The sequence below is a fragment of the Carcharodon carcharias genome, chromosome 10, assembly GCF_017639515.1.
Source record: "Carcharodon carcharias isolate sCarCar2 chromosome 10, sCarCar2.pri, whole genome shotgun sequence".
In the NCBI taxonomy this organism is placed as follows: domain Eukaryota; kingdom Metazoa; phylum Chordata; class Chondrichthyes; order Lamniformes; family Lamnidae; genus Carcharodon; species Carcharodon carcharias.
The window spans coordinates 75,527,966-75,555,314 of record NC_054476.1 but is presented as its reverse complement, the minus strand read 5'-3'; the positions used below and the strand labels follow the sequence as shown (position 1 = coordinate 75,555,314).

The window sequence follows — 27,349 nt, the reverse complement described above, 5'->3', positions numbered from 1 at the left end:
GGGTTTTTTAATTGGTATTGATATGATAGGGAAATAAGTGGGAGTGTTAGAAGGTCAAGTCTCAGTTACAAGGTATATGTAAATAGAGCCATTCAATTAAGTAGGACATGTTTGGGATTGTGACAGAAATAGTGAGTTTAAGTGTCAGCGCAGTTAAGTAGCTTAGTAAATGGTAACTACAGAAAAGATTTCACCGTCTGAAATTGTGGAGCAATTTAGTGAAATGATTTGAAAGTAGCAACAAGCTTCATATTGCATTCATTTGGCAGTACAGCTGGTATTGTAGCTGGATGTCTGTCATATCCCCCCCTCTAATGGACGTTTGAGGTCCTTTAGCAGCACAACCTTCAGGGATGATAACCTGACCTCTGCGTAAGCAAATGCCAAGGTGAGATTGTGACAGTTATTTTAATCCATGGAGTGATTTATCTCCATCACTCACCACCACCACCACCACACCCACCAAACCGCCCCCCCGGCTCACCGGCCCACTCTTGGAATGATGGGATGTTAAAATTAGACTCATTTATTTCCCCTGCTGTTCTTGCACAATTGGGTGCCCCATGGGCAATCTCCTGGAGTATTATCTCCTGATTTCTCAAACATTCCCCTTCTTGCCCATCTTTCATTTGATGGGTCTCGTCACTTCTCTCTAATGCCTTCTCAGAGCTCAACAAGGCTGCATGCCATTCCAGCAGAAGTTTTCTTGTTGTCTGTGCTAGAAGTATATGTGGAAATTCATTTAATAATAGAGCTTCCCCCAGTAAGTAAAGGTCTTGATGTGATTCAAGAGCAGGATGCTACTTGCATCAATATCAGGAAGGAAGCAATTACAGCTCCTTAAGGCTCATGTCTGTTGAGTTTGGGGATTTGTAATGCCAGGTTCTGTGGGTGAGAGCATTCAAGCAAAAATTCTGAGACATCTTCAGGGATTTTCTAATGATCTTTAAACTTACTTAAGTGGCAGGAGCCCTTCATGTTGAAAACACTGTTCTTTTCCACCTTTTTTGTGGTTTATAGTATATGTACAGTATCTTGGCACTTTTAATATATGAGAAGTGCTGTAATCCTATGTTAAGAGTGTCCTTCATATTTACCATGTTCTGTGTCAAACCAGGTATGATAATACACATGTGGCACGGCATGCCAAATGTGTGCACATATTTATAAAATGTAGGATTTACACATCCCATATCCCATTCTATTGATAATGTGCACAGAATATTGTGCGCTCTTTTGTATTGTGATTGCTTTCCTGCAGATTCCTGACCCAAGCATCCAACATCCATTTTATTGCTGGAGTTAAGAATTTGCCCAGTACTTGTTACTGAAAAGCCTTGTTACCTGTGCTGGCAATACTTCCCAGTTCAGCACCTGAGCCAAAGCACTGGGTGTGACATGAGAAGGGTATATGTGATACTCAGAACAACACTTATTCAGTGGGGAATTACGCACCCATCAAGAACAAAGCATTTGCTTCCATACCTGTGAAGACCACCCGAGTGTCTAATTCACAACATCTGTCCCCTATTGTGCTTAAAGTGTTGAAATCGATCCGTGTGATTGAAGTCTTTCAAAAAATGGGAATAGGAATGAAGAGCTTGGGGGAGTATTGAGCTGTTCCACTTGTTTGGCCCATATCTGGATACCGAAGAGGCCCTAAGACAGTTTCTCCATTGGCAATAAAAGTACATTAAACAGTGGCAGTAAAAGTACATGTTGGATGTAATTTTAACATAACCTTCTCATTTGGAAACTGATGGGATTAGATGCAAAGCTGCTTTTTATAACCTATTTGATTTGAATCCCCTTTGAAGTCAATCATGGAGGAGTGTGAAACCAGCATTTCACTCTATTCCATTATTTGCAGCCCTGTGAATGAGTGTAAAGTCATTGCTGGCGTCTGTTAAATCTGAGATTATGGGAAAGCCTAGTGTTGTTACGAACAATGACTGACTGACACAAAGCTTGAGAGAGTTACTTGTTGAGTTAAATGGTGTTGAACTTGTAACCATTATAACGTTGTTGTTGTGTTACGTTGCGGCTTTCGAGAAGAGGATGTACATTGTTTAAGTAAAAGATGAATAAAAGAACCCAGGGAAAAACACTCTTTGATTTATTTCAGAAAAGCCATCGCTAAATCTGGACTCCAGCACTTGGTGCCTCAGCCGAACCCGCAGCTCGCTCTTCGGCAGGATTCAGATCGGGAAGTACGTAGCACAGTAGATTGGACGGTGAGTATATGGTAATTCCAACAGACTAAAGGCAATCCATTCATCCCCATTGTAACCAATCCCACTGTACCAAACCCCTTCCCATTGTAAACAATCCCACTGTACCAAACCCCTTCCCATTGTAAACAATCCCACTGTACCAAACCACATCCCATTGTAAACAATCCCACTGTACCAAACCACATCCCATTGTAAACAATCCCACTGTACCAAACCACATCCCATTGTACCAAACCTCATCCCATTGTAAACAATCCCACTGTACCAAACCCCATCCCACTGTAAAAAACCCAATCCCATTGTACCAAACCCCATCCCATTGTAAACAATCCCACTGTACCAAACCCCATCCCATTGTAAACAATCCCACTGTACCAAACCACATCCCATTGTACCAAACCCCATCCCATTGTAAACAATCCCACTGTACCAAACCCCATCCCACTGTACCAAACCCCATCCCACTGTACCAAACCCCATCCCATTGTAAACAATCCCACTGTACCAAACCCCATCCCATTGTAAACAATCCCACTGTACCAAACCCCATCCCATTGTAAACAATCCCACTGTACCAAACCCCATCCCACTGTACAAAACCCAATCCCATTGTACCAAACCCCATCCCATTGTAAACAATCCCACTGTACCAAACCCCATCCCATTGTAAACAATCCCACTGTACCAAACCACATCCCATTGTACCAAACCCCATCCCATTGTAAACAATCCCACTGTACCAAACCCCATCCCACTGTACAAAACCCAATCCCATTGTACCAAACCCCATCCCATTGTAAACAATCCCACTGTACCAAACCCCTTCCCACTGTAAATAATCCCAGGTGCCCAAATGCTTTGAATTTTATAATTCAGATTCCCGTTGTTTACGCTAAATCTGAACATATTCATTCTGGGATGTCAGTGCCAACTTAATAGTTTCTGGTGAAATGATGAGCCTTTTAAATGTTAACCCAATAGCAAAGCCAGGTTTTATTGGGGGGTTGTGGGAGGGGGTTAGTTGGCAAGTGAGACACATAATAGTTCCAGATTCAGTGTACATTCCTGGGTGTCCTGCTGCCACTCTGAATTAAACTGACGATTCCTCGGGATAGGTTACAGGTTTTTGTCTGGCTTAGATAGTGCAAACACGTTATTTTATTAGAATCTATTTTTAGATTTATCTTTATTAATCAGAGGCCAGCAGGAAGCCATGTTTCATTTGCTGTACTGGGGGTTGTATCAGTTTGAGGTTAGAGTTTCCTCTCCTGAGAAAGCAGGGGAAATTTTTTTTATATTTGTAAAGCAATTTTTTTTTAAATGTCGTATTCAAAACATCTGTCTAATTTATTCATCTTCCTTAAGGAGAATGATGCCTTTTGGCTAAGATCACGCTCTAGAACTATGGTAAGAATATCAGTGTTTCAGTGGTCCTATCATGGCGGGTATTAGTGCCAGGACAACAGAGCTGAAGGCTTGTCTCATTGGTTCTCTATGCTCTGCCCTGGAACAAAACTGCACCTGGAGTCAGAGTTGAGGACTGAGGGTGGGAACTGATGTATTGGTTTCCACTCTTGTGTATTATCTATGGCTCAGTTGGGTAGCACTGTTGACTGTGATTCAAGCTTGTCGTTTTGAGACCCACGCTAGGGACTTGAATGTTAGCCTGGATTCTGTGCTGTAGTGCATTACTGAGGTAGTGCTGCATTGTCTGAGGCTCCTTAAACCTGGGCTCTGTCAGCCCTCTGAGATTGATGTAAACATAATCTTGATATTCCATGGCATTATTTGAAGAAGAGCAGGGGTGTTTTCCCTGGTGTCCTGGCAATAGTTACCTCTCAACTATTATTACTAAAACATGTTTTCTGATTGCTTAACTCATTTCTGTTTAGGGGAGCTTGCTGTGTGGAAATTATGTGCTGCATTTCCTACATTACAACAGCAATTACAATTCTAAAAGCAATTAATTGGCTGTAAAGCTCTTTCGGATCCCCTGAGATTGTGAAAGGAGCTATATAAATGCAAGTTTTTACTTTCTTTTTCACATCCTGGTTGAGTCCTCCATATTTTGAGAACCTTCCTAACATTAATCTACCTCCTGCCCCCTGCACTGCTACATTGTCACTTCACACAGAGATTAAAACATGTTTATCACTGCAGTTTTGTCAGAAATTATTGGGACTTGGACAAAGTCAATTTGCATTTTAATCCTGACTCCGAAGGTCACGATTCAAGTTAGAATGTGAGTAGTTTGAAGCCTTTCCAGATATAGTGATCAGAAATGTAAATAACTTAGTTCCTCCTGGTTTCACTAAAAGCACTGGTTAAATTTTGTGGTCGGCACACATCGCAAGTTTCAGCCTATAGCTTACAATTATCACTGTTACTTATCACATGACAGAGCTGCATGAGGACAAATGTTCAGAGAGGAACCAAGATGAATGGAACTTTATTCATCACCTCCACAAACTCCAGTTCACTAAAGCGCATGCTTTTTTGTGTCTATTTGCATATAATGGACAATGGATCTCTAATTCAATGGTGAAAGTCAATTTAATGACCTATGACTAATCTAGATATTGCTTGGTTTAACACAGAGCATGCTTTTAATTCACTCAAACATCCTTCCAAAATAATTATTTAAAAATAATCCCATCTTCGCACCTATAAAGCTGATGCCATCCATTTTCTCTTGGCATCTCTGATGCATTACTTCAGCTAGATGTCAAGTACACTGATGGGCAGTGTGGTGCAACATTTTTACTTATCCACGGGCAATGGGCTGAGTTTGTCTGCTCTTGCAGAGATGGGTTTGGAGGCAGGACCAGGAATGAAATTAGAATGGCTCCCCAACGCGACCCTGCCTCCGAGTGATCACTGATGGAGGAGGGGTTTGATTGGAACTGGCTAACCTCTCGGTAACTCATTAGAGTTACCTAAGTGCCCAGTTGGGGGCAAATTGGTGACACACCCAGGACTTTCCTGACTGTATGGATGGGCCACCTGCTGAGGCCAAGCTCAGACATTGCCTAGAGGCAGCTCCCAGTGGGGTATGGGTGGAGGCCCAGAAGCTATTGTGCCTCCATTAAACCATACTGCCCCCACCCTCCCCCAACCCACTTAACCATGACTTCCCGAGGGTCACAACCATGATCACAGGCCAACCTGTCGAGTGGTTCCCCCACCACAATGGCAGCCAGAAAGCAGCTGCGGCCACACCTTTTTTAGAATTCCTCAGAGGGCATCTCCATCTTGAGGTGCCCTCATGTTTTCCTACCTGCATCGACAGCACCCACCTTTCCCAGTCAGGATGCCATCCAGATGTCACTGATTGGGCCTCCCTGGTCTGCCTGCTATTCTTAACGGGATGGGACAGTTGGAAATGGTGTCCGATGTCCTGATATGCATGGTGGATTTTTGACCTGAATTGAGTGCAACGTCGGAGTCCTGAGGATCATGGGAAAACCCAGCCTGATGTCATAATGGTGGGACGTGTATACCTCTGGAATTTTGCCCTCTTAGCAAGTTTCACCATCTTCTATGAGGTAGTTGGTAAAATGCATGTCTCACTCTGTAGGGAGGACAGGGAAGGCTGTTGTGGTCCTCATAGTGCCACAGGAAGCGAGTTATTGGGCTGTGTTCTAATCTGGAGAATGATGGGTAATGTTGAATGGTGGGGAATTGTTCGAATGTGTAGAATGTAGAATTCCAACTACCATGCCTCACCCTATCGGACCCTTTGTTTTATTTAATTTGATATAAAAAATGTTCCTCATCTTGACTGTTCTGCCCACAGTTTCCTTGTGTTTGGAATTTGGGAGTGAATGAAAAACAAACCTGAACCCACTGTATCAAACCCCATCACATTGTAAACAGTCCTGCTGTTGGGATTGCTTGGAGATATATCGCCGTTCCTTCACTGTCGCTGGGTCAGAATCCAGGAACACTCTTCCTAACAGCATTGTGGGTGTACCTACACCACATGGACTGCAGCGGTTCAAGAAGTCAGCTCACCATCACCTTCTCAAGGGCAACTAGGAATGGGCAATAAATGCTGACCCAGCCAGTGAAGCCCACATCCTGTGAATGAGTAAAAAAATACTGTACCAAACCCCATCCCATTGTAAACAATCCCACTGTATCAAACCCCATTCCATTGTAAACAATCCTACTGTGAACAATCCCACTGTACCAAACCCCATCCCACAGCAAACAGTCCCACTGTACCAAACCCCATCCCACAGTAAACAGTCCCACTGTACCAAACCCCATCCCATTGTAAACAATCCCACTGTACCAAACCCCATCCCATTGTAAGCAATCCCACTGTACCAAACTACATCCCATTGTAAACAATCCCACTGTACCAAACCTCCTCCTGTGCTGCGCAGTGGTCTGGTTTGGTATGTTTTTGTATGCTTTGCCTGAAGGCAAATTCATTGATCATTGCCGGCTGGTGCTTTATCCTGTGGCATTTTCTTAGTAATTTTTTTGGCAGTTGTGGTTTGCCATTGCCTCCCACTCACAGGGGCAGGACAAGAAGGCATGTCTACTTCAGCCAGAACAGGAATGAAACCCACGCTGTTGGCGCTATTCTGAACCACATGCTCCTCACCTAGCTAACTGAGCTAACCGGCCGTCTGCTCCCACAGTCTCAAAGACCTCCGTGCTATCTGAGCAGTCCTCTCCAGGCCCACCCTTCCTTCCTCTGACTCTAGGTTATTGCTTTTTCTCTACCCCTTCCACTCCCATCATCAGAGGCTGGTCTAAATCCTTTCAGTCTCCTTTCCTCTCTTGTGGAATTTTTTCCTTATCCTTCCTCCTTGCTGCCTGTCTCTTTCTCCGTGCTTTCAAAGGTTTCCTTATGACCACTGTGTTTGACTGTGCCTTCCGCCTCTCGTAGCCCCTGAAGCTCCTCCTCTGCTCCCAGCATCTTGTGCCCTGTAAGAAGTGTTCAATCATAACGTTACATGAGGAATGTTACACGAATGTAGAGTTATTGTTTAAACCAGTCAAGCTTTGCCACTGCATTGGGCGTGGGGTTAATCCAACTCTGCCAAAATACAGTGACAAAACAGATAGTGAGAGCTACAAAGAAGGATGAAAAGAAACTTAAAAGGGATTTCAGAATCAACTAAATGAGTTTACAATGATATTTGGCAAAAAGGATGCTCAACAGTAATGTGTGGGGCCCTTGAAAGCTGGTAATAGTGATATTGCCAATGAAAATAAAGCAATAGTGGACTTGGTGAGTAACTACTTTGCACCAGTATCGATAGTGGAGGAAGTGGTCAGTGTGCAAGACACCGCAAGGAAATGAATACAGAATCAGGGGCGGGAGCTCATCAAAAATTACATAAGCAAATCTTTTTTATTCATTCATGGGGCTAGGCCAGTGTTGATTGCCCATCCCTAATTGCCCTTGAGAAGATGGTGGTGAGCTGCCTTTCTTGAATCGCAGCAGTCGCTGTGGTGTAGGTACATCCACAGTGCTGTTAGGGAGGGAGTTCCAGGATTTTGACCCAGCGACAGTGAAGGAACAGCGATATATTTCCAAGTCAGGATGGTGTGTGACTTGGAGGGGAACTTCCAGGTGGTGGTGTTGCCATGTGTCTGCTGCCCTTGACCTTCTAGATGGTAGTGGTCATGGGTTGGAAGGTGCTGTCTAAGGAGCCTTGGTGAGTTCCCACAGTGCATCTTGTAAATGGTACACACTGCTGCTACTGTGCATCGGTGGTGGAGTGAGTGAATGTTTGTGGATGGGGTGCCAATTAAGCAGGCTGCTTTGTCCTGGATGGTGTCAAGCTTCTTGAGTGTTGGTGGAGCTGCACTCATCCAGGCAAGTGGAGACTATTCCATCACACTCCTGACTTGTACCTTGTAGATGGTGGACAGGCTTTGGGGAGTCAGGAGGTTAGTTACTCACCGCAGGATTCCTAATTTCTGACCTGCTCTTGTAACCACAGTATTTATATGGCTAGTCCAGTACAGTTTCTGGTCAATGATAACCCCCAGGATGTTGATAGTGGGGGATTCAGTGATGGTAATGCCATTGAATGTCAAGGGACCATAGTTAGATTCTCTCTTGTTGCAGATAGCCATTCATGACGGAATGTAGCAGGACTGCAGAGTTTACATCTGATTTGTTGGTTGTGAAATTGCTTAACTCTGTCTATCACTTGCTGCTTATGCTGTTTGGCATGCAAGTAGTCCTGTGTTGTAGCTTCACCAGGTTGACGCCTCATTTTTAGGTATGCCTGGTGCTGCTCCTGGCATAGCTTCCTGCACTCTTCATTGAACCAAGGTTGATTCCCTGGCTTGTTGGTAATGATAGAGTGGAGGATATGCCAGGCCATGAGGTTACAGATTGTGGTTGAGTACAATTCTGCTGCTGTTTCTGATGGCCCACAGCGCCTCATGGATGCCCAGTCTTGAGTTGCTAGATCTGTTCGAAATCTTCCCCATTTAGCATGGTGGTAGTGCCACACAACATGACGGAGGGTATCCTCAATGTGAAGACAGGACTTAGTCTCCACAACAACTATGCGGTGGTCACTCTTAACGATACTGTCATGGACAGATGTGTCTGTGGCAGGCAGGTTGGTGAGGATGAGGTCAGCTATGTTTTTCCCTCTTGGTTCCCTCATCACCTATTGCAGACCCAGTTTAGCAGCTATGTCATTCACTACTGTCAGTAGTGGTGCTACTGACCCACTCTTGGTGATGGACATTGAAGTCCCCACCCAGATTACACTCTGTGCCCTTGCCACCCTCAGTGGCAAGTGGAGGAGCACTGATTGATCAGTTGAGGGCGATGGTACGCAGTGATCAGGAGGTTTCCTTGCCCATGTTTGACCTGGTGCCATGAAATTTCAAGGGGTCCGGAGTCGATGTTGAAGACTCCCAGGGCAACTCCTTCCTGACCTGTATACCACTGTGCCTCTATCTCTGCTGGGTCTGTCTTGCCGGTGGGATGGGACATACCCAAGAATGGTGATGGCAGAGTTTGGGACATTATCTGTAAGGTATGATTCCATGAGGATGACTATGCCAAGTTGATGCTTGACTAGTCTATGAGACAGCTCTCCCAATTTTGGCACTAGTCTCCAGATGTTAGTAAGGAGGACTTTGCAGCATCGACAGAGCTGAGATTGCTGTTGTTGTTTCTGGTGCCTAGGTCAATGCCGGTGGTCTGTCTGGTTTCATTCCTTATTAACTTGTTTTTAGCAATTTGATACAACTGAGTGATTTGCTAGACCATTTCAGAGGATATTTAAGAGTTAACCACATTTCTGTGGGTCTGGAGTCACATGTAGGCCAGACCAAGTAAGGCCGACAGATTTCTTTCACCAAAGGACATTAGTGAACCAGATGGGTTTTTACATAAATTGACAATGGTTTCATGGCCATCATTGGACATTTAATTCCAGGCTTGTATTGAATTCAAATTCCACCATGGTGGGATTCGAATTCAGGGCCCCCAGAGCATTACTCTGGGTGTCTGGAATACTAATTTGTGATAATAGCACTATGTCACTGTCTCTCCAACGAAGTGCTGTCTAAGGAGCCTTGCTGAATTCCTGCAGTGCACCTTGCAGTATACACACTGCTAACCACTGTGCATCGGTGGTGGAGGGAGTGAATGTTTGTGTGTGTGGTGCCAATCAAGCGGGCTGCTTTGTCCTGGATGGTGTCAAGCTTCTTGAGTGTTGTGAAAGCTGCACTCATCCAGGCAAGTGGGGAGTAGTCCATCACACTCCTGACTTGTGCCTTGTAGATGGTGGACAGGCTTTGGGGAGTCAGGAGGTGAGTTACTTGCCACAGGATTCCTAGCCTCTGACCTGCTCTTGTAGCTGCAGTGTTTAGTTCAGTTTCTGGTCAATGGTAACCCCCAGGATGATGTTATTAGGGGATTCGGTGATGGTAATGCCATTGAATGTCAAGGGGAGATGGGTTAGATTCTCTCTTGTTGGAGATGGTCATTCCCTGGCACTTGTGTATCGCAAATGTTACTTGCCACTTGTCAGCCCAAGCCTGGATATTGTCCAGATCTTGCTGCATTTGGACATGGACTGCTTCAGTATCTGAGGAGTTGCGAATGGTGCTGAACATTGTGCAATCATTAGTGAACATCCCCACTTCTGACCTTATGATGGAAGGAAGGTCATTGATGAAGCAGCTGAAGATGGTTGAGCCGAGGACACTTAACTGAGGAACTCCTGCAGTGATGTCTTGGAACTGAGATGACAGACTTCCAACAACCGCAACGATCTTTCTTTGTGCTAGGCAGGGAGAGAAATCATGACCCTGGTACTTCTCCTGTTTCCAGGCTCCTCATTCAGTAATCAAATAACAGTAATGAAGAAAATAATGGCACTATAAGGTAATGAAGTCCCAATACCAGATGAACTCCCCCAGGTTTTAAAAGAAGTGGGTGTGAACATGCAGATGCCCTGATTATAATCTTGCAACATTCTCTCAATTCAAGAACCAATTTTTAGATTGGAAAATAGCCCAAGTCCCAACAGTATTTTAAAAGGTGATGCAGTGAGATTGAGAAATTACAGGCCTAACATCAACTGTCGGGAATTACTAAAGTCTGCAGTTAAGGATAGAGTGACTTAATGCCTTAATAGTTTGCTGCTGATCAGAGAGAATCAGCATAGATTTGTAAAGGGCAGGTTCTGTCTGAAACCTCAGGGAATCTTTTGAAGAGATGACTAAAGTAGTGGATAAGGGAATATCTATGAATGGTATTTATAAGGACTTTCCGAAGGTATTTGATACTGTGTCTCATAAGAGGCAGTTACCTAAAGCTGAAATTCATGGAATGGAAGACAAGTTATTATCCTGGATAGGAGGTTGGCTGAGTGGCAGGAGGCAGAAATTAGGGATAACGGACAGGTAGTGAGCAGGATTTCCAGCATCCGCAGTTTTTTGTTTTTTTCTATGTGACTGATGGTGTCTTACAAGGATCTGCGTTGGGGCCTCAACTATTCACTGTTTATTAACAAATTAGATGATGGGATAGAAAGCCACATTTCTAAATTTGCTGATGACACAAAAATAGGCAGCATTATAAACTCTGTAGCCAGAAACACAAAATTGCAAAGAGATAATGACAGATTTAGTGAATGGGAAAATTGTTGCAAATGGATTTTAAGTAGGCAAATGTGACCTCATGCACGTTAAACCTGAAAAGGATAAAACAGGGTACTTTCTAATTGGTGCAAAGCTAGAAACAGTGGTGGTCCAAAGAGACCTTGATACAGAAAAATATTCAAAAAGGCTAATGGAAGATGCTGGCCTTTATATCTTGAGGACTCGAATATGCGGGGGTAGAAGCCATGCTTCAGTTATACAAAGCCCTGGCCAAACTACAGCTGGAGTTACTGAGAACAATTCTGAGCACCACACCTTAGGAAAAATATATTGACCTTCAAGGGAGTGCAGCACAGATTTACCATATTAATGTCTGTGTTTTAAAGGTTATATTATAAGGATAGAATAAAGAAACTTGATTAATAGCCCCTGGAATTCAGAAGATTAAGGTGTGGTTTGATCCCAAGTTTTTAAGATGGTATGGAACAGATAAGGTGGAAAACAATTTCTGCTAGCTCAGGAATCAAAGCGAGGGGATATAGCCTAAAAATTGGAGCCAAACCTTTCAGGAGTGAAGTTAGGAAACACTTCTGTATTCCAAAGGTTAGTAGAAGTTTGGAACTTTCTTCCACAAATGCCAACTGGTGCTAGACCAGCTGTTAATCTTAAATCTGTGACTGACAGCTTTTGTTAGCCAAAGGTATTTAGGGATATGGAATAAGGCCAGTTATATGGAGTGAGGTCACAGGTCAACCATGCTCTCATTGAATGACAGGACAATTTCTGTTCCTTTGTTCCTAACTGTTAAATTATAGGGACACCTGAGGGACTACAGTGCAGGTGCATATGTTCAAAATGGTACAGTAACCCAGGTGAGCCAAATACCCTGACAGACTGTATCTCCTGCAGGGTTCCTCCTTTGGAACTCTCTTATCAGGGACCATGCTGAATTTGGAGCCCAGTCAGCAGAATGAATTCAGTTCTATTCTGTTTACTGCGTTTCTCAGTTCATTTTCATTCTTGGGCCATTTTTCATTTAGGAAGAGATGAATAATGGGCCCCACCTCCACCTGCAAGTCCCACCCTGCCACCCCATTGGTGTAGAGAAGCCCCTCTGCCCCTGGCATAGAGCTGCGTCAGCATTCAATCCACAAGCTGAAGTGGGTTCTCTGCCGCTATGAAAGTTGGATTTTAGAAAAGCCTCTCACTGCACAAAAGCATGATTTTATTTTGGTCGGTCTCTCTCTCTTCTCTCCTCCCCCCGCCTACATGCTACCTCCTCGCTCTGTCTGGTGGTTTCGGTTGCAGACTTGTCTCAGTAATTCACAAGCTGTCTATAGTTCATAATTTGCGAGTGTCCCTGATTTCAAGGTGCAGCTTGTAATAATTATAATGTAAGTAATTTGGGACTGTCAGTAAGTGTCCATGTCTTGCAGGTGACTGTTTTAGATGTGGAACCTTGTGCTTTGTGTCCAGTTTCAGAGCAGCATTGGCAACAAACTGGGAGCAGATTAACCAACCCACTCCTTCAGATAGTTTTTAAAAAAAATCTTTCATGGGATGTGGGTGTCACTGGCGAGACCAGCATTTGTTGCCCATCCCTAATTGCCCTTGAACTGAGTGGCTTGGCACAGCATTTCAGAGGATATTTAAGAGTCAGCCACATTGCTGTGGGTCTGGAGTCACTTGTAGGCTGGGCCAAGTAAGGATGGCAGGTTTCCTTCCCTAATGGACGTTAGTGAACCAGACTAGCTTTTAATTCCAGATTTATTAACTGAATTTAAATTCCACCAGCTGCCATGGTGGGATTAGAACCCATGTCCCCAGAGCATTAGGCTGGGCCTCTGGTTTGCTAGTCCAGTGACTTGATCACGACATCATCATCTCCATTCCATGTGTGTCACTGGAAGACAAAGGAAAGGAGGCCGAGAACTTGACCCTTTCAAAAATGAATTCTGAAAGAAGTTGACTCTTTGCCTGCTCTGTGTGTCACCGATCAGGTATGTGCCTTTTACTGTGATTAGCAGCAAGCAATTTGACCAAGGGGTTTTGGGGACTTCAGTCGGGCTCAATCCTGTCCTTCTCCCAATGCCACCCATACTTGCTAGGTTGCCATCGAGAATGTTAACTATGGCAGACCTTTCTCTTCCTGAGACCACTTGTAACAGACTTTACTGCCCTTGCCCTCCCAGCGCTGGCATCTCCAAACGCACATTATAAAGCGTGCAGAGGCTTTTGGTGATTGTCCTCATTGGTCGTTGAACTAATCCGTTTCCCCTGGTGTTATGTTTCTTAGGAGAATGCACAGTATGGTGAGCACATCTGGTTTGAGACCAGTGTTTCGGGAGATTTCTGTTACGCTGGGGAGCAAAACTGTGTCGCAAAAATGCTGGTGAGTATCAGCAGCTGTTTGACGGTGGTTTATAGCGAAGAGATTAGTGCGTGTGCTGCTACTATGTGAAAACTCCCTATATTTTAGCAAAGTGATCCTGACACGCAATGAAGCACCATGAAAGCTCAGGTGGTCCATTAGATACTGCACCATATACAGTAGAACTATAGGACAGTATTGTCCAATTCGTTAGCTATTAGCTATTAATGATAGTCCTGTAAATAATGAGTGAGTATGTGGTTGCACGGCTGAATGGGAATTATACAATTAAGGACTCCTTTCATAGTCTACTTAATAAAAATGAGTCTTTGTCAATGTTAAATAAAATTTTTATTTGGGAAATCACCATATAATGGAGCCATTTTCAGAAATTTTTAAACGCACACAAACTGCATTATTCTCTGAGAACAATAAGTGTCTTACCTCTGCACTCCGATTCTTTCTCCATCACCTGCTCTCTCCCTGTTTTTTTTGTTAGTATTATTGTCAGTGCTCCTCTGGATTTTTCTCTTTTGTTCCTCCAAAGATGTAAGTACACCGCCCCACAAACTCTTCCTCTGCTCCACATCCTTGCTGTGTTAAAGTCAAGACTCGTTGCACAATCTCCTGCTCTAACACATTCTTCCCCAGAGCCAAATATGGAACTCCTTACCCCTCTCACTTTTCACATACTCATATCACCTACAGGCTTTTAACTGCTTCTGCCCTACTGCTCCCAACCATAGTTTGCTGCACTGTGGTTCTTGGCCAGTCAGGCAAGTTTCTTAAAGCAAAGTACACTCCTAGTTAAGCCAGGAGGTGTAAATGCTTAGCTATGTGCGCGCACAGACACGCCGTTTGGTGTGGTGGGTGGGGGGGAGGGGCAGGGGCCATAAAGCAATAGCTTATGATCAAATTTACATTGAAACTTTAAGGAACTTGACATGTTTGTGATTGTCAAACCAGGGTTAACTGTCTTTCTCATTGCTTAATACTGCCCTTCAGTGGCCAGATCTGCGATTGTTTGGTGTTGAATTCAGACGTGTGTTGGTTATCCCAGCAAGATATTTTATTCATATCCCTTATTTTGTTTTAACACAGTTAAACTCAATTGAAACTAAAGCATAAGATAGGTGTAAAAGATTTCTGTTAGCAAGAGTGCTGGTAAACAGATTTGAATTAATTGGCAAAAAAGTAACTGAGGAAATGAGAATTATTTTTTCCACAGTGGGGCTGTTATGATTTGGAATGCACTAACTGAAAGGTTGAGGAAACCAGACTCAATAGTAACTTTCAAAAGGGAATTAGATCTACCTGAAAGATTTGCAGAGCCATGGAGAAAGCGAGGTGATTGGAATTTAATTGATTGGCCTTTCAAAAGGCCAGCATAGGTACAATGGACTGCAAGGCTTCCTCTTATGTTGTATGGTTCTATTAGATGAAAAAAAGACCTGAAGAGCGTTGCCTCCAGATTATGTCCGATACCCCACACAGGGTACGTGAAGGAGGGAAGGATTAGAATTGTCAGTGTGCGGCAGCGGGGCTAGTGCAGAAGGGAAAGGTTCACCTATTAGGGTATTGGAGTGGATTTGGGACTTGGGTCAGATATACTGAAGGGATGACAGTCATCTGAACCAAAATGACACCAATGGCCCTTTCTACAGGGTAAATAAAGCAGTAAGGAAGGAGTTAAACAAATGGAGCTGGCAAAGGGTTACGTTTGAGACAATGAGAGGGATTAATAAATCTGTTGGAATAACTGTAAGAAGTAGGGGAAAAGTTGCTAAGCAGAGAAAGGCAGTGAGAGGGACAAGAAATCAAAAAAAAAATCAATGTGAAATCAAGGATTAAGAATGAGGCTCCAGGCTTAAAACTAAATAGTCAGGATGTGTATATTTGATGTTGAGTGAATGCACAAAATGTTCAAGAACAGGGTAGTTAGAAGGATTAATAACTATGGAACAATATGTTGCAGTATGGAATGATGACTCAGGTATGGACTTGAGTCTTCCTGGTTAAACTATTTTCAGGAGAGAGGGAAGGGAAACAGGAAGATGGGGTTGTAGTGGTTTTATCACAGCACTAGAATGTAAGGATATCCTGTGGGGTTGTACAAGGGTCCAAATAGATAGAGTTGAGAAACTAAAAGCAAAATGATGCAATTCTCATTGAACATGAACGGCTCTCGTGTAACAGGTGAGATAGGCTGTGTCCTGTAGGCAATGCAACTACATAAGATCAATGGAGCAATAATAATGGATGACTTTGACTATTACAAGATAGATCAGAGCAAAGGGAATTGATACAGTCAGAACAGAAAATGTATTTTTTAGAAAGCATCCGAGATTGCTTCTAGATCAATATGACTCCAATCCAATGAGAGAAGAGCCATTGCTTGATTTAGTTGTGGGAAATGAAGTGGGATATATACTGTAACTGATGTGAGAGAGGGACAAGTGGGCAATGGGGACCACAATATCTGAAGGTAGGAGTATTAGACTGTAAAAAGACAAATGCCAGTGAGATAAAAAAGGATGAGGCCCAAATTAAGTGGATAGAAAAGTTGGGAAACAGGTCAACAGTGGGAAATCATCCAATATGAGATGAATAGAATACAACATGTGATCATTATAATTATTAACAAGGTAAACAGTGAGTGCAGCAAAGACTAAACTGTAACCTAAAGGAAGTATGATAAAATTAGGCTAATAATATGAAAAAAAACTCACAACTTGCATTTATATAACACCTTTGATGCTGTATAGCATGTTACAGGAGCATTATCAATCGAAGTTTCAATTGGGATGCCTTAAAGGAGGTTGGATGGGTTTAGTGAGGGAATCCTAGAGCTTAGGGCCTAGGCAGCTGAAGGCACGGCCATTAATGATAGAGCGATTGAAATTGGGGATATGTAGGGGGGTAGAATTGGAGAAGTGCAGAGATTTTTGTGCAGCTGGGGGAGGTTCCAGAGATATAGAGGGGCCAGGTCATGGAGGGATTTGAAAACAAGTGTGAGAATTTTAAAATCAAGCCATTGGTGGACCAGAAGCCAATGAAGGTCAGTGAGCACAGGAATGATGAACAGAACTTGGTGTGACTTAGGACACAGGCAGCAGAGAATTGAATAAACTGAAGTGTATGGAGAGTGGGAGGGAGTCTAGGAATGCTTTGGAATAGTCAAGCCTAGAGGTAACAAAGGCATGGGTGAGAGTTTCAGCAGCAGATGGGCTGAGACAAAGGAGGAGATGGACAATGTTATGGAGGTTGTAGAAGGCGGCCTGGGTGATGGAGTTTTTTTGATTTGTTTACAAGATGTGGGCGTTGCTGGCTGGACCAGCATTTATTGACCAACCTTAATTGCCCTTGAGAAGGTGGTGGTGAGCTGCCTTCTTGAACTGCTGCAATCCATGTGGTGTAGGTACACCCACCGTGCTGGTAGGGAGGGAGTTCCAGGATTTTGACCCAGTGACAGTGAAGGAATGGTGATGTATTTCCAAGTCAGGGTGGTGAGTGACTTGGAGGGGAACTTTCAGGTGGTGATGTCCCCATCTATCTGCTGCCCTTGTCCTTCTAGGTGATAGTGGTCGTGGGTTTGGAAGATGTTGTCTAAGGAGCCTTGGTGAGTTCCTGTGGTGCATCTTGTAGATGGTACACACTGCTGTTACTGTGCATTGGTGAAGAGAATGAGTGTTTGTGGATGGGATGCCAATCAAGTGGACTGTTTTGTCCTGGATGGTGTCAAGCTTCTTGAGTGTTGTGGGAGCTGCACTTATCCAGGCAAGTGGAGAGTATACCATCCCACTCCTGACTTGTGCCTTAAAGATGGTGGACAGGCTTTGGGGATTCAGGATTTGAGTTACTCATCACAGGATTCCTAACCTTTGACCTGCTCTTGCGGCCACAGTGTTTATATGGATATGTGTAGGAATATAAGTACAGCAGGGAGATGAACCTTTTAAGGGAATATGAAAAGAAGCTAAGAAATCTAAATTGTAACAGCTTTTATAAGCATGTACACAGAAAAGGATAGTTAATGGGAGGTTAGAAACATTCAGGGATGAAAGAAGGAGTCTTAATTGTGAAACATGAAGGTATAGCAGAAATATTTAATACATGTTCTGACTTGAGTTTTATAAATGGTGGTGTTGAGAGTGTAGGTTCATTAGGGAAGGAAATGCAACAATTGTTAGAGGCCATTGTGGAGAAATAATTGGTTCTAAAAATTAGCAGAACTTGGGGGTTGGGGCTGTTGTGTTTGTGGGAATAAGCCATTGGACCCTGAAGGGCATGCACACATCGCAGAATCACAATTTTACGGCATAGAAGGAGTCCATTCGGTCCATCGTGTCTGCACTGGCTCTCCAAATGAGCATTATGGCCTAATGCCATTGCCCTGCCTTTTGCCCATACCCTTGCACATTGTTGCTATTCAAACAATCATCTTCAATGCCTCGATTGAACCTGCCTCCACCACACTCCCAGGCATTGCATTCCAGACCTGAACCACTCGTTGTGTGAAAAAGATTTTTCTCACGTCACATTTGTTTCTTTTGCAAGTCGCTTTAAATCTGTGCCCTCTTGTTCTTGATCCTTTTATGAGCAGAAGAACTTATTTACTCTGTCCAGCCCTTTTATGATTTGTAATATCTCTATGAAATCTCCTCTCAGCCACCTTCTCTCCAAGGAGAACAGTCCCAACCTCTCCAATCTATCCTCATTGCTGAAGTTTCTCATCCCTGGAACTATTCTTGTAAACCACTTCTGTACTCTCTCCAATGTGTACACATCCTTCCTATAATGTGGCACCCAGAACTATACACAATACTCCAGCTGAGGCCTAATGAGTGTCTTATATAAATACAGCATAACCTCCTTGCTCTTGTACTCTATGCCCCTACTAATAAAGCCCAGGATACTATATGCTTTATTAACTGCTCTCTCTACCTGTCATGTCACCTTTAATGACCTATGCACATATACACCCAGGTTTTTCTGCTCCTGCATCCCCTTCAAAATTTCACCCCTTATTTTATATTGCCTGTCCATGTTCTTCTACCAAAATGCATCACCTCACACTTCTCCACATTGAACTTACTCTGTCACCTATCAACCTGCATTGTGTAGTCTGCTAATTTCAACTCTCTTAACACAACTCACCGCTGTCCCTATGTCAGTGCATTTGCTACCCAAACCCACATTTATCAATCCCTTTGTGCCATTGCTGCTCCCTATCTCTAACCGCTTCCAGTCCAGCAATGTCCCTTGAGCTCTCTTCTGCAGACTCGGGCCTTTTGTGTACCGACCCTTCTGAGCCTCACCATTGGTCTAGATGGGCTTCAAACTTTAGCTTCCCTCTCAAAACTCCTCTGCCTCTCTACCACCTCCTCCTTTAAGATCTTCCATAAAACCCATCTTTTTGATGAAACATTTGATCCTCATCTGAATATCTCCTGCATTAGCTCAATGTAAGTTTTTTTTGATTATGGCCTGGGAAATGCCTTGGGGACATTGTTCTACATTGTACAACATAAATGTGAACTGTTGTTGCTCAGGCAGGTTGTTATGGACAGGGGAGGAGAGAGAAACTGAAACCCGCAATTCGTTCAATGTGTGTGTTTCTAAACCCAGGTTAGTGTGTAGTCAATAAAAAAAAATACCAACAGCAGACTTTTGAGGGTTTAAACAAAGAGATTATTCATTCACGCACTTATCCTGAAAGACCTAAATGCCACATCAGCCACATACCATATACTCCAGAAAGATACAATTAAAGATAATACACTTTTATAAATATAAACCAAAAGAATAGTTAACAGTTCATGTGCCTTTGTAAGTCCAGTGAAGATGGAAGCTTTTCCCATTCTTAATTGTAGTTCTGATAAATTCCGATGTCAGGGGTCAGGTATCAGGATTACTGCAGCATTCCTTCGATGTGAAGAATGTTCAGCAGTTCTTGAAGTCAGGCACTTCAGCTGTTGTATCAAGAAATTCAGTTTCTTTACAAGTGAACTTGGAGCTTTAGAGGTAAACTGGGAAACTTTTTAAAAGACTTCCAAGGCTCTCGATTCTTAAAAGACAAAGGTTGCCCAGCCTTTCTGTGCAGCTGTTTCTTGTCAGTGTTATTCTGCAGAATGCCCTAGGCTGCTTCTGCGTTTTGGGATAAAAGGATTTCAGCATCAGAGAACCAGTTTCCGTCCCATGGTCAATGGCCATTGATATACAATAGAAGCTAGATATTGATCTTTTACACTTAACCTATGGATAAGTGGTCCCATTAGATTTCTTTTGTTACATTGCAAACCTGGAGACATAGAATCTAGGATCCATTAACTCTGTTTTGGAATAAGCTTTGAACAATGGCAGGCGTGAATGCCACAAAGGAGTACTGTCTAGGCATGTCCATTCAAGGGGAGACCCCCACCCGTTATGATTCCATCTGGACTTTCCAGAAGCTGGATAGTTTGATGAAGTTGCAAAGGTCACCTGACTCCCTTGGCAACCATCTGAATGGTTCATCAGTGTCCATTTTTAAATAAATAAGGCAGTTCCAGAAGCTTCCATATGAGCGTAGTCCAAGTTTAAATTTAAATAGTCCAAATCAATGGGGAGCTTCTGCTGTCAGTGTATATAGATGATTTGCCTTGGGTATTGGGAATACCGTATCAATATTTATTGATGATGCAAAAGTAGGAGGTTTGGCCAGCAGTGAGAAGGAGTATAATATAATTTCAGGAAAGCATAGTTAATATAATGGGCTGGCAGATGCAGTTCATTGTGATAAGCATCAGGCCATACATTTGTGCTGAAATACTAGAAAGCATTTACTAAATGCAGAGAGACTGAATAGGATGTGGTGAACAGGGAGAGCTCAGACTTCAATAGGTAATTCTCTGAAAATGTGAGCGCAATAACAAGGCCAACAGCACTTTGAGTAAGGACATAAAGTACAGGAGTAAAGAATTAATAAGTTTGTACAAAACGTTAGTTGGGCCACAATAAGAACAGTGCAGATTTGGGAAATACAGTATAGAAAGGACACCAAGTCTACAGAGAGTGTACAATGTAAATTCATCAGGATGGAGGAGAGACCCGAGAAACTGAACCGAATTCCATTGGAGCATTGCAGATTGTAAGGAGATTTATGAGAGGTTTTAAATTGTTATTGAGTAGTGAAGGACTATTCTCTCTCTTTGGGGGTCCTCAATCTCTGATTGTACTGGGGAATGCTTTGACTCAAAGACTGGTTGAGATAGTGACCATTGCATCTTTTAAGTGAAAATTACATTAAAGTATTGAAGCAGATGATGCTCTATGGGGAGAGCAAAGACATGATGGGCTGAATGGCTTACTCCTGTACTACAACCTTGTATGGATTCTGTAAACACATTAAATGACAAATTTTCATGGCCAACGCCTCTCAGCTAAATCTCAGAATCCTGTCAAGTACTTTAGTTAAAAGTCCTGAACACACAATCTGTGCTGACATTTCAGTGCAGTGCTGTTGGAGGCGTTGTCCTTTGAATGCTTGTTAAACTGTCTGTCCTCTCAGCTGCATGCAGAGGACCCAATGACCCTATACAAAGGAGAGAGGAAAAGTTCCCCCCGGTATCCTGGCCAGCACTCGGTCCTCAGCCAACATCACAAAAACGGACGATTTGGTCACCTATTTCATTCCTACTCGTGGGAGCTTGCTGGCACATAGTGGCTGCTGTGTTTCCCACACTCCAATAGTGACTGCACTTCAAAAGTGTAAAGTATTTTGGGATGTTTTGAGGTCATGAAAGATTTTTGGAGAAAGGTCCTTTTTTTCTATTTGAGATGCAGTCTGAGGAGAGGGCTCTCTCGGCACTGACCAATTCTCAGTAAATGTGCGATGTTAACCTTCGTGGCACTGAAGACAAACTTTTGTTTCATAAAGTGAGTGAATACCAGACACACAACTCCTCTTTCGAAGATGAAAATGCAGAGTTTTGAACCATGACGTGTGCAAATAGGCCATTGGGTGTGAAGGAAAGCACTAAAAACATTATTTTTTGTATTTTGTATTTTCAGTTGGAAAAAAATCCCCACATATTTTGAGTAGAACTGATGTGGGGACACAGGGCGTGTCACAGCATCAGTCTACCACTGATTAATCCAAAGAAGTCTGGTGGGAGGGAACAAAGCACCTTCCCCACTGGAAGGAAGGAAAATCAAGTATCAGAGTTGTCCTGACCTATTACTACATGCTGCCCCCTTGCCTTTCCTCAGCTAGAAATACAACAGAATTGATGAAGGTTTGAAAGAGCTGTCAGTTCTTGGTCCTCACAGATTGTATATGATTCATGTGTGACTAAATGGTTCAGGGAAGGGCGATTGAAAGTTGTTGTAAAGTTTATATCAATTTGATGTGCCGCAGTTAAATCACTTCTTCTCATCCCCCTCTGTAGCAGAAGTCAGTGTCACGGAAGAAATGTGCAGCCTGCAAGATAGTGGTTCACACGGCCTGTATTGAACTTCTGGAGAAAGTAAGTCTCTCCTATCTCTTGGGTCATGGAGAGATACTCCCAATTAACATTTAGTTTACTCCTATACTTACATCCCCTTCAATAAGATGTGCATTCATGATCTTTTTGTATAGGCGGGAGGAACTTTTCAGAACTTACCTCTAAGAGATGAAGTGCTTTGGGGTACATGATCCATGGCTCATCAAAACTGAGCCTTTCAAATAGCTTTCCTCTCATGTTATGCATTTCCATGTTCTTACGGCTAGAATACCAATGGTCCAAAGTCCTACCCATTCATTCCCATTAAATAGCACTCTAATGGCCCAAACTCCTTCCCATTCTCTCCCATTGGATAGCATTCCTGCAGTCTGAACTCCTTCCTATTCTCTCCCATTGGATAGCATTTCAACGATCCATACTCCTTCCCATTCTCTCCCATTGGATGGCATTCCAACAGTCCAAACTCCTCCTCATTCACTCCCATTGGATAGCATTCCAACGGTCCGAACTCCATCCCATTCACTCCCATTGGATAGCATTCCTACGGTCCAAACTCCTCCTTATTCTCTCCCATTGGGGAGCTTTCCAACAGTCCGAACTCCTTCCCATTCTCTCCCATTGGAGAGTATTCCAACGGTCTGAACTCCTTCCCATTCCCTCCCATTGGATAGTATTCCAATGGATTAAATGCCATCCCATTCTCTCCTGTTGTATCTCGACATGAAGCAGCTACTTGATACTAAATTTTGGGTCACACGCTTGATTCCCCGATGGTTTTTTTTTAGTGACACAAATATAAGTCTTTACCTGGAGATAACGATACATTTCTAAAACTGCTGATCATTTTTATAATAAAGTAAAATTTCTAGTGCATGACTAGCATATTTTTGAGTCAATTCTCTTCTTCCTCATCAGTTAAGAGTTTAGATCTCTGTGCTTTTCCTTTCTGGTTGATAAATTATGCAACCAGGACAATAATGCAGAATAAATAATCTCTTATCTTCAACAGTCGATAGCAAAATGGTTCTCCCAACTTCCATCCCGTGCAAGTTTTGATGGAGAGAATAGTGTTGCTTTAAATATTGGGAGGATTATAATTTGCAACTAGGAATAAAATGACACAGAGATCACCTGTAGAAAACCAACTTAATTTACACCGTACTGGTGTAGAGATGCACAAACTTATTTTGTGGAGTAGCTGATAAACCAATGCAGCAGATCCTCGCTTAACATCAACTCACTTAACATTGTTTCGCTTTAACGCTGTTAATAAAGTAGCGTCAGTGCATCGGTTTAACCTTGCCAGTTTCACAATGTCATTTGCCACAGTCTTTCACTTCTGTGGCCTGTCAGTTCACATGACCTTTCCCACAGTGTTTCTACCCTTACCCTCAATCATTCTTCCTCCTACTCCTAGCCCTTGCCCACTCCCAGCCACTGTTCTTATCTTAGTCCTCATGGTGTATTCTTTAGTGGCTCACGACTTCTGGCTTCGCTCTTGGCTTCGCTTCTGAACTTGCGCTGAAGCCCTGGGCTCCATCTGCTACTGGCAGAAGTTGCTTGGTGCAGGGAGTCAGGACTTCATTTCATACCGGCACTGACCAACTTTTGCCACTAGATGGGGCCTGGTCAATGTATAAGTATTATGTATTGAGGCGAGTACTGTAATTTTTTGGAGGATTTAATTGTATTGTTTATTGTATTTATTTTATATTTAGTCATGTATTTTATTTTGTAAGTTATTTCAACCGGGAATGCATAGTGCTGCACGTAAATGGTACAGTATTTCAACTTGTACATTTGGACATTTCGCACCTGGATAAACCAAAGGAACCTAACTCTGGCTTTAACATTGATTCCTATGGGAAACTATGATTCAGTTAAAATCACCCTTTTCAGGAACGCAATCACAATTTTCAGTGAGGACTTACAGTGCTCTAAATAACTGGTAATGCTCTGTATGACTGCGGTGGTGCTCTGTGTGACTTTGTATACCCTTGATTTTCATGCTAAGACCCTCATTATGTCACCAGTGAGCTAACTTGTTGTGATTTATGTAGCTGGACTCCAAAAGCTGTTTGTTCATCCACTTCTCTCCTCAGTTTTTCATCATTGAGTGTATTTCAGTTTGCCATTTTTCTTTCCAGACACGTTGCATTACTTTGTTATATTACAACTGTAGTTAGCATCATTCTGCTGTACCATTTGCTTACAACATGAATGTCCATTTTCTGCTTTCATTTTCAGAATTCATTATATCCTTAGCTTAGTTTCATTTGGAAAATTGTATACATTTCTTTGTCATCCCAAGCTCTATCCATTTATATTTGAATGTAATAGTGAAAAGCTGTTGCTTGACTCTGCCAGTCAAGAATTCCACTTTTATTAACCGTATTCCGCCTCTTACCTTCCCACCAATATCCTTCCCTTGTCACCAATTTGCCTCCAAATACATACTGCTAAATTTTACTAGCAATCGCTAGTACCTTTGAAGAATCAAAGGACATGATATTCATTCAACCTCCTCTATTGATCTGTTTAGTTAGATGCAACCTCCCTTTCAAAAGCCATGTTGACTCTCCCTAATCATCTTGTACTGTTTCCAAAAAGTAACCCCAGCCCAGAGTATGGATTACACCAATTTTTCCTCAACTGTTTTTAAACTCATTGCCTGGACATGCTAAGTAATTATATGAAACTCATTTAAAAATCCTTTACAACAATGGATTGCCAAGCACTTGTTTCCCTGGCTATACATTCCTGTTAAAGATCAGACCAATTTTATTTTACATTTTTTAAAATCCACAGATAAATTTTAGATGTAAACCGACATTCCGGGAGTCTGGGTCACGTAACGTTCGAGAGGTAAGTGAATGCCTGAGCAGTAGTGATGATAGTAATAAAAAGCATATGTTATCCTTTTGTTGAAGATGGTTGATGTTTGATATGAAGCGAGTCCCTGCTGGAATTAATAAAGAATCTGACTGCAGTGCCTACATACAGCTGAGTCTGCTATGTCCAAAGGTCCACAGAAATCGTGATAGGAACATCTTTTACCCATTGGTTGATATTTCTGACTGTTCCTGCAATTATATCTGTTGAATTTAAGAACTGTATTGGTTTTGAACATGCCTTATTGCTTATTTTAAAAAAAAATAATAGATTTGGAGAAAATTGCAAAGCAAATCGTAAAATCTATTTTCAATTTTAAATTGACCCTATTGGAAAACTGGTTTCAACAGCTGAAGCTGCACAGAAGCTGTAAGGATTTATATTAGCAAATGCATCCTCCTAATTCATCCTTGCAATATATTTAAGGAGTTGTTGGTCTATTTTGAGCTCACCTCAAGGATATAGTGTGCACCAACCTCCAGCCTATAGGTGCAGGTACATGGCTTTTCTCTATTCATTCTTGGAATATGTGTATCATAACAAGGCCAGTGTTTATTAGTTATCCCTAGTTGCTATTGAGAAGGTGCTGGTGAGTTGCCTTCTAGAACCGCTGCAGTCCATTTGGTGTAGGTGCACCCAAAGTGCTGTTAGGGAGGGAGTTCCAGGATTTTGAGCCAGTGATGATGAAGGAAAGGCCACATTTGTCTCAAATCTGGTTGCTGTGACCTGGAAGGGAACTTGGAGGTGTTGGTGTTCCCATGCACGTTGCAACTTGTGCCTTCTGCTGCAACACCACTGAATCAAAGAGTACATACTCATGCCTGAGAGTTCCCAGATGTTTAATCTCTCACCTGTACTTTTAAAACTGCTTCTAACATCAAAATCCCAAGTCCTCTGTCGGACCACATGCAATGGAATGGTGTGACATAAACTTAAAGGACTACTATAAACATGACATGTTCATCTTCTGGTTTGAGCAACCTCTGGATATCGAAATGTCAGTCAAATGGGAACAAAGGTATAATGGTAGCCGATGGATTTAATGAACAACCATATTCGGTTCCTCAGAAGCTTGAAAAGTGCTAAAGCTGGGGTGCGTACAGCTACCCCCTCTTTCCAGGGGTGCACATGCCCCACCTCCAGAGGCAGATTTCATCTAGAGAATTTGTTGTTTTGGTTTTTTTGCTCCATTGGCACTAGATACACGTGATTGGAAGTGTGATTTACAAATAAATGCAGTGTGAGCACCTTGGCGCCACTGAAATATCCAGACCAATTTGGGAGGGGAGTGACGGTAGCCACACAGGAACAAAGAGTGAATCAATTCCCCATTCTTTCTTAGGGGAGCCCTTCACTTGGTGACTGATGCAAAAGCTAGTAGACAATAGAGAGCCGAAGTGTGGGGGAAAAAAATGAGAGAAATGGTCACCATGACGTGTGAATGGGTTTCCAGTTACAAACTGAACAAATTGTTTTCCCTTTGCCCTTTCAGCCCACGTTTGTACGGCACCATTGGGTTCATCGAAGGCGGCAAGAGGGGAAATGCAAACAGTGTGGCAAGGTATGAGCTGTGTGTGTGCGCACGGCATGCAGTATTAACATGCTGCAGAGAAGGGAAAGTCCTTGATAAAGTTTACCTCTGAGACTAAAAATAATATTTTGGAGCAGGCTTTTCAAATAATTTCCCCTAAATCTAAATGGCAAACACCCAGGCTGTACATATTTTGAACAACTTCCTTTAAAATCATAGGAAAGCTTACAATAACTCACAATTTATAACCTCCTTTGAATCAACTGCAGGAGTGAATGTCTCAAGAATTTCAAGATCAGCTAATTTCAGGAATCAGTGCCTGAACATTTCTTGTCAGTATTTATATTAATATTTAAGGGAAAGTGAATCTTCGGGCTAGCAGTGTATGTGTTAAATCTTAATGACAGTCGAGCCGCTTGCAGGAATTCGTGCTTCAGCACAGTTAAATGTAAATTGGTTGCTCATTTCTTGTTGCGTTTATGCAGCTGGATGGCATCACTGGATGCTGTTCTGGAAGTGACTGGTATCCAGGAGTAATGGCCAAGACTGCTGGCAATATTTGAAACCAGCATGCTGAGGGAGTCATAGCGCAGATTGCAGGGGAGGTGGAGGGGTCAGGTTTACAATGGGAGAAGGTGGAGGGCAGTAGTGTTGGTGCAAGATCAGGAGACATGTCCAGAAATATGATTACTGTGGACATGGGCTCTCAGCATTTCAGTGTTTCATAAAGATT

General features: G+C 42.7%; 1 protein-coding gene across 2 annotated transcripts in view; it reads left to right on the top strand.

Annotated features, from left to right (window-relative positions):
* dgkza (diacylglycerol kinase, zeta a) overlaps nt 1-27,349 on the top strand; it is a 328,455-nt gene that overhangs the window by 70,433 nt on the left and 230,673 nt on the right. For both annotated transcript variants that reach the window (XM_041196989.1, XM_041196988.1), the window contains exons 3-7: nt 2,126-2,234; nt 13,633-13,728; nt 22,137-22,214; nt 25,002-25,058; nt 26,578-26,646. In XM_041196989.1, the coding sequence (XP_041052923.1) occupies nt 2,126-2,234; nt 13,633-13,728; nt 22,137-22,214; nt 25,002-25,058; nt 26,578-26,646 (409 nt within the window). The remainder of the gene's footprint in view (nt 1-2,125; nt 2,235-13,632; nt 13,729-22,136; nt 22,215-25,001; nt 25,059-26,577; nt 26,647-27,349) is intronic.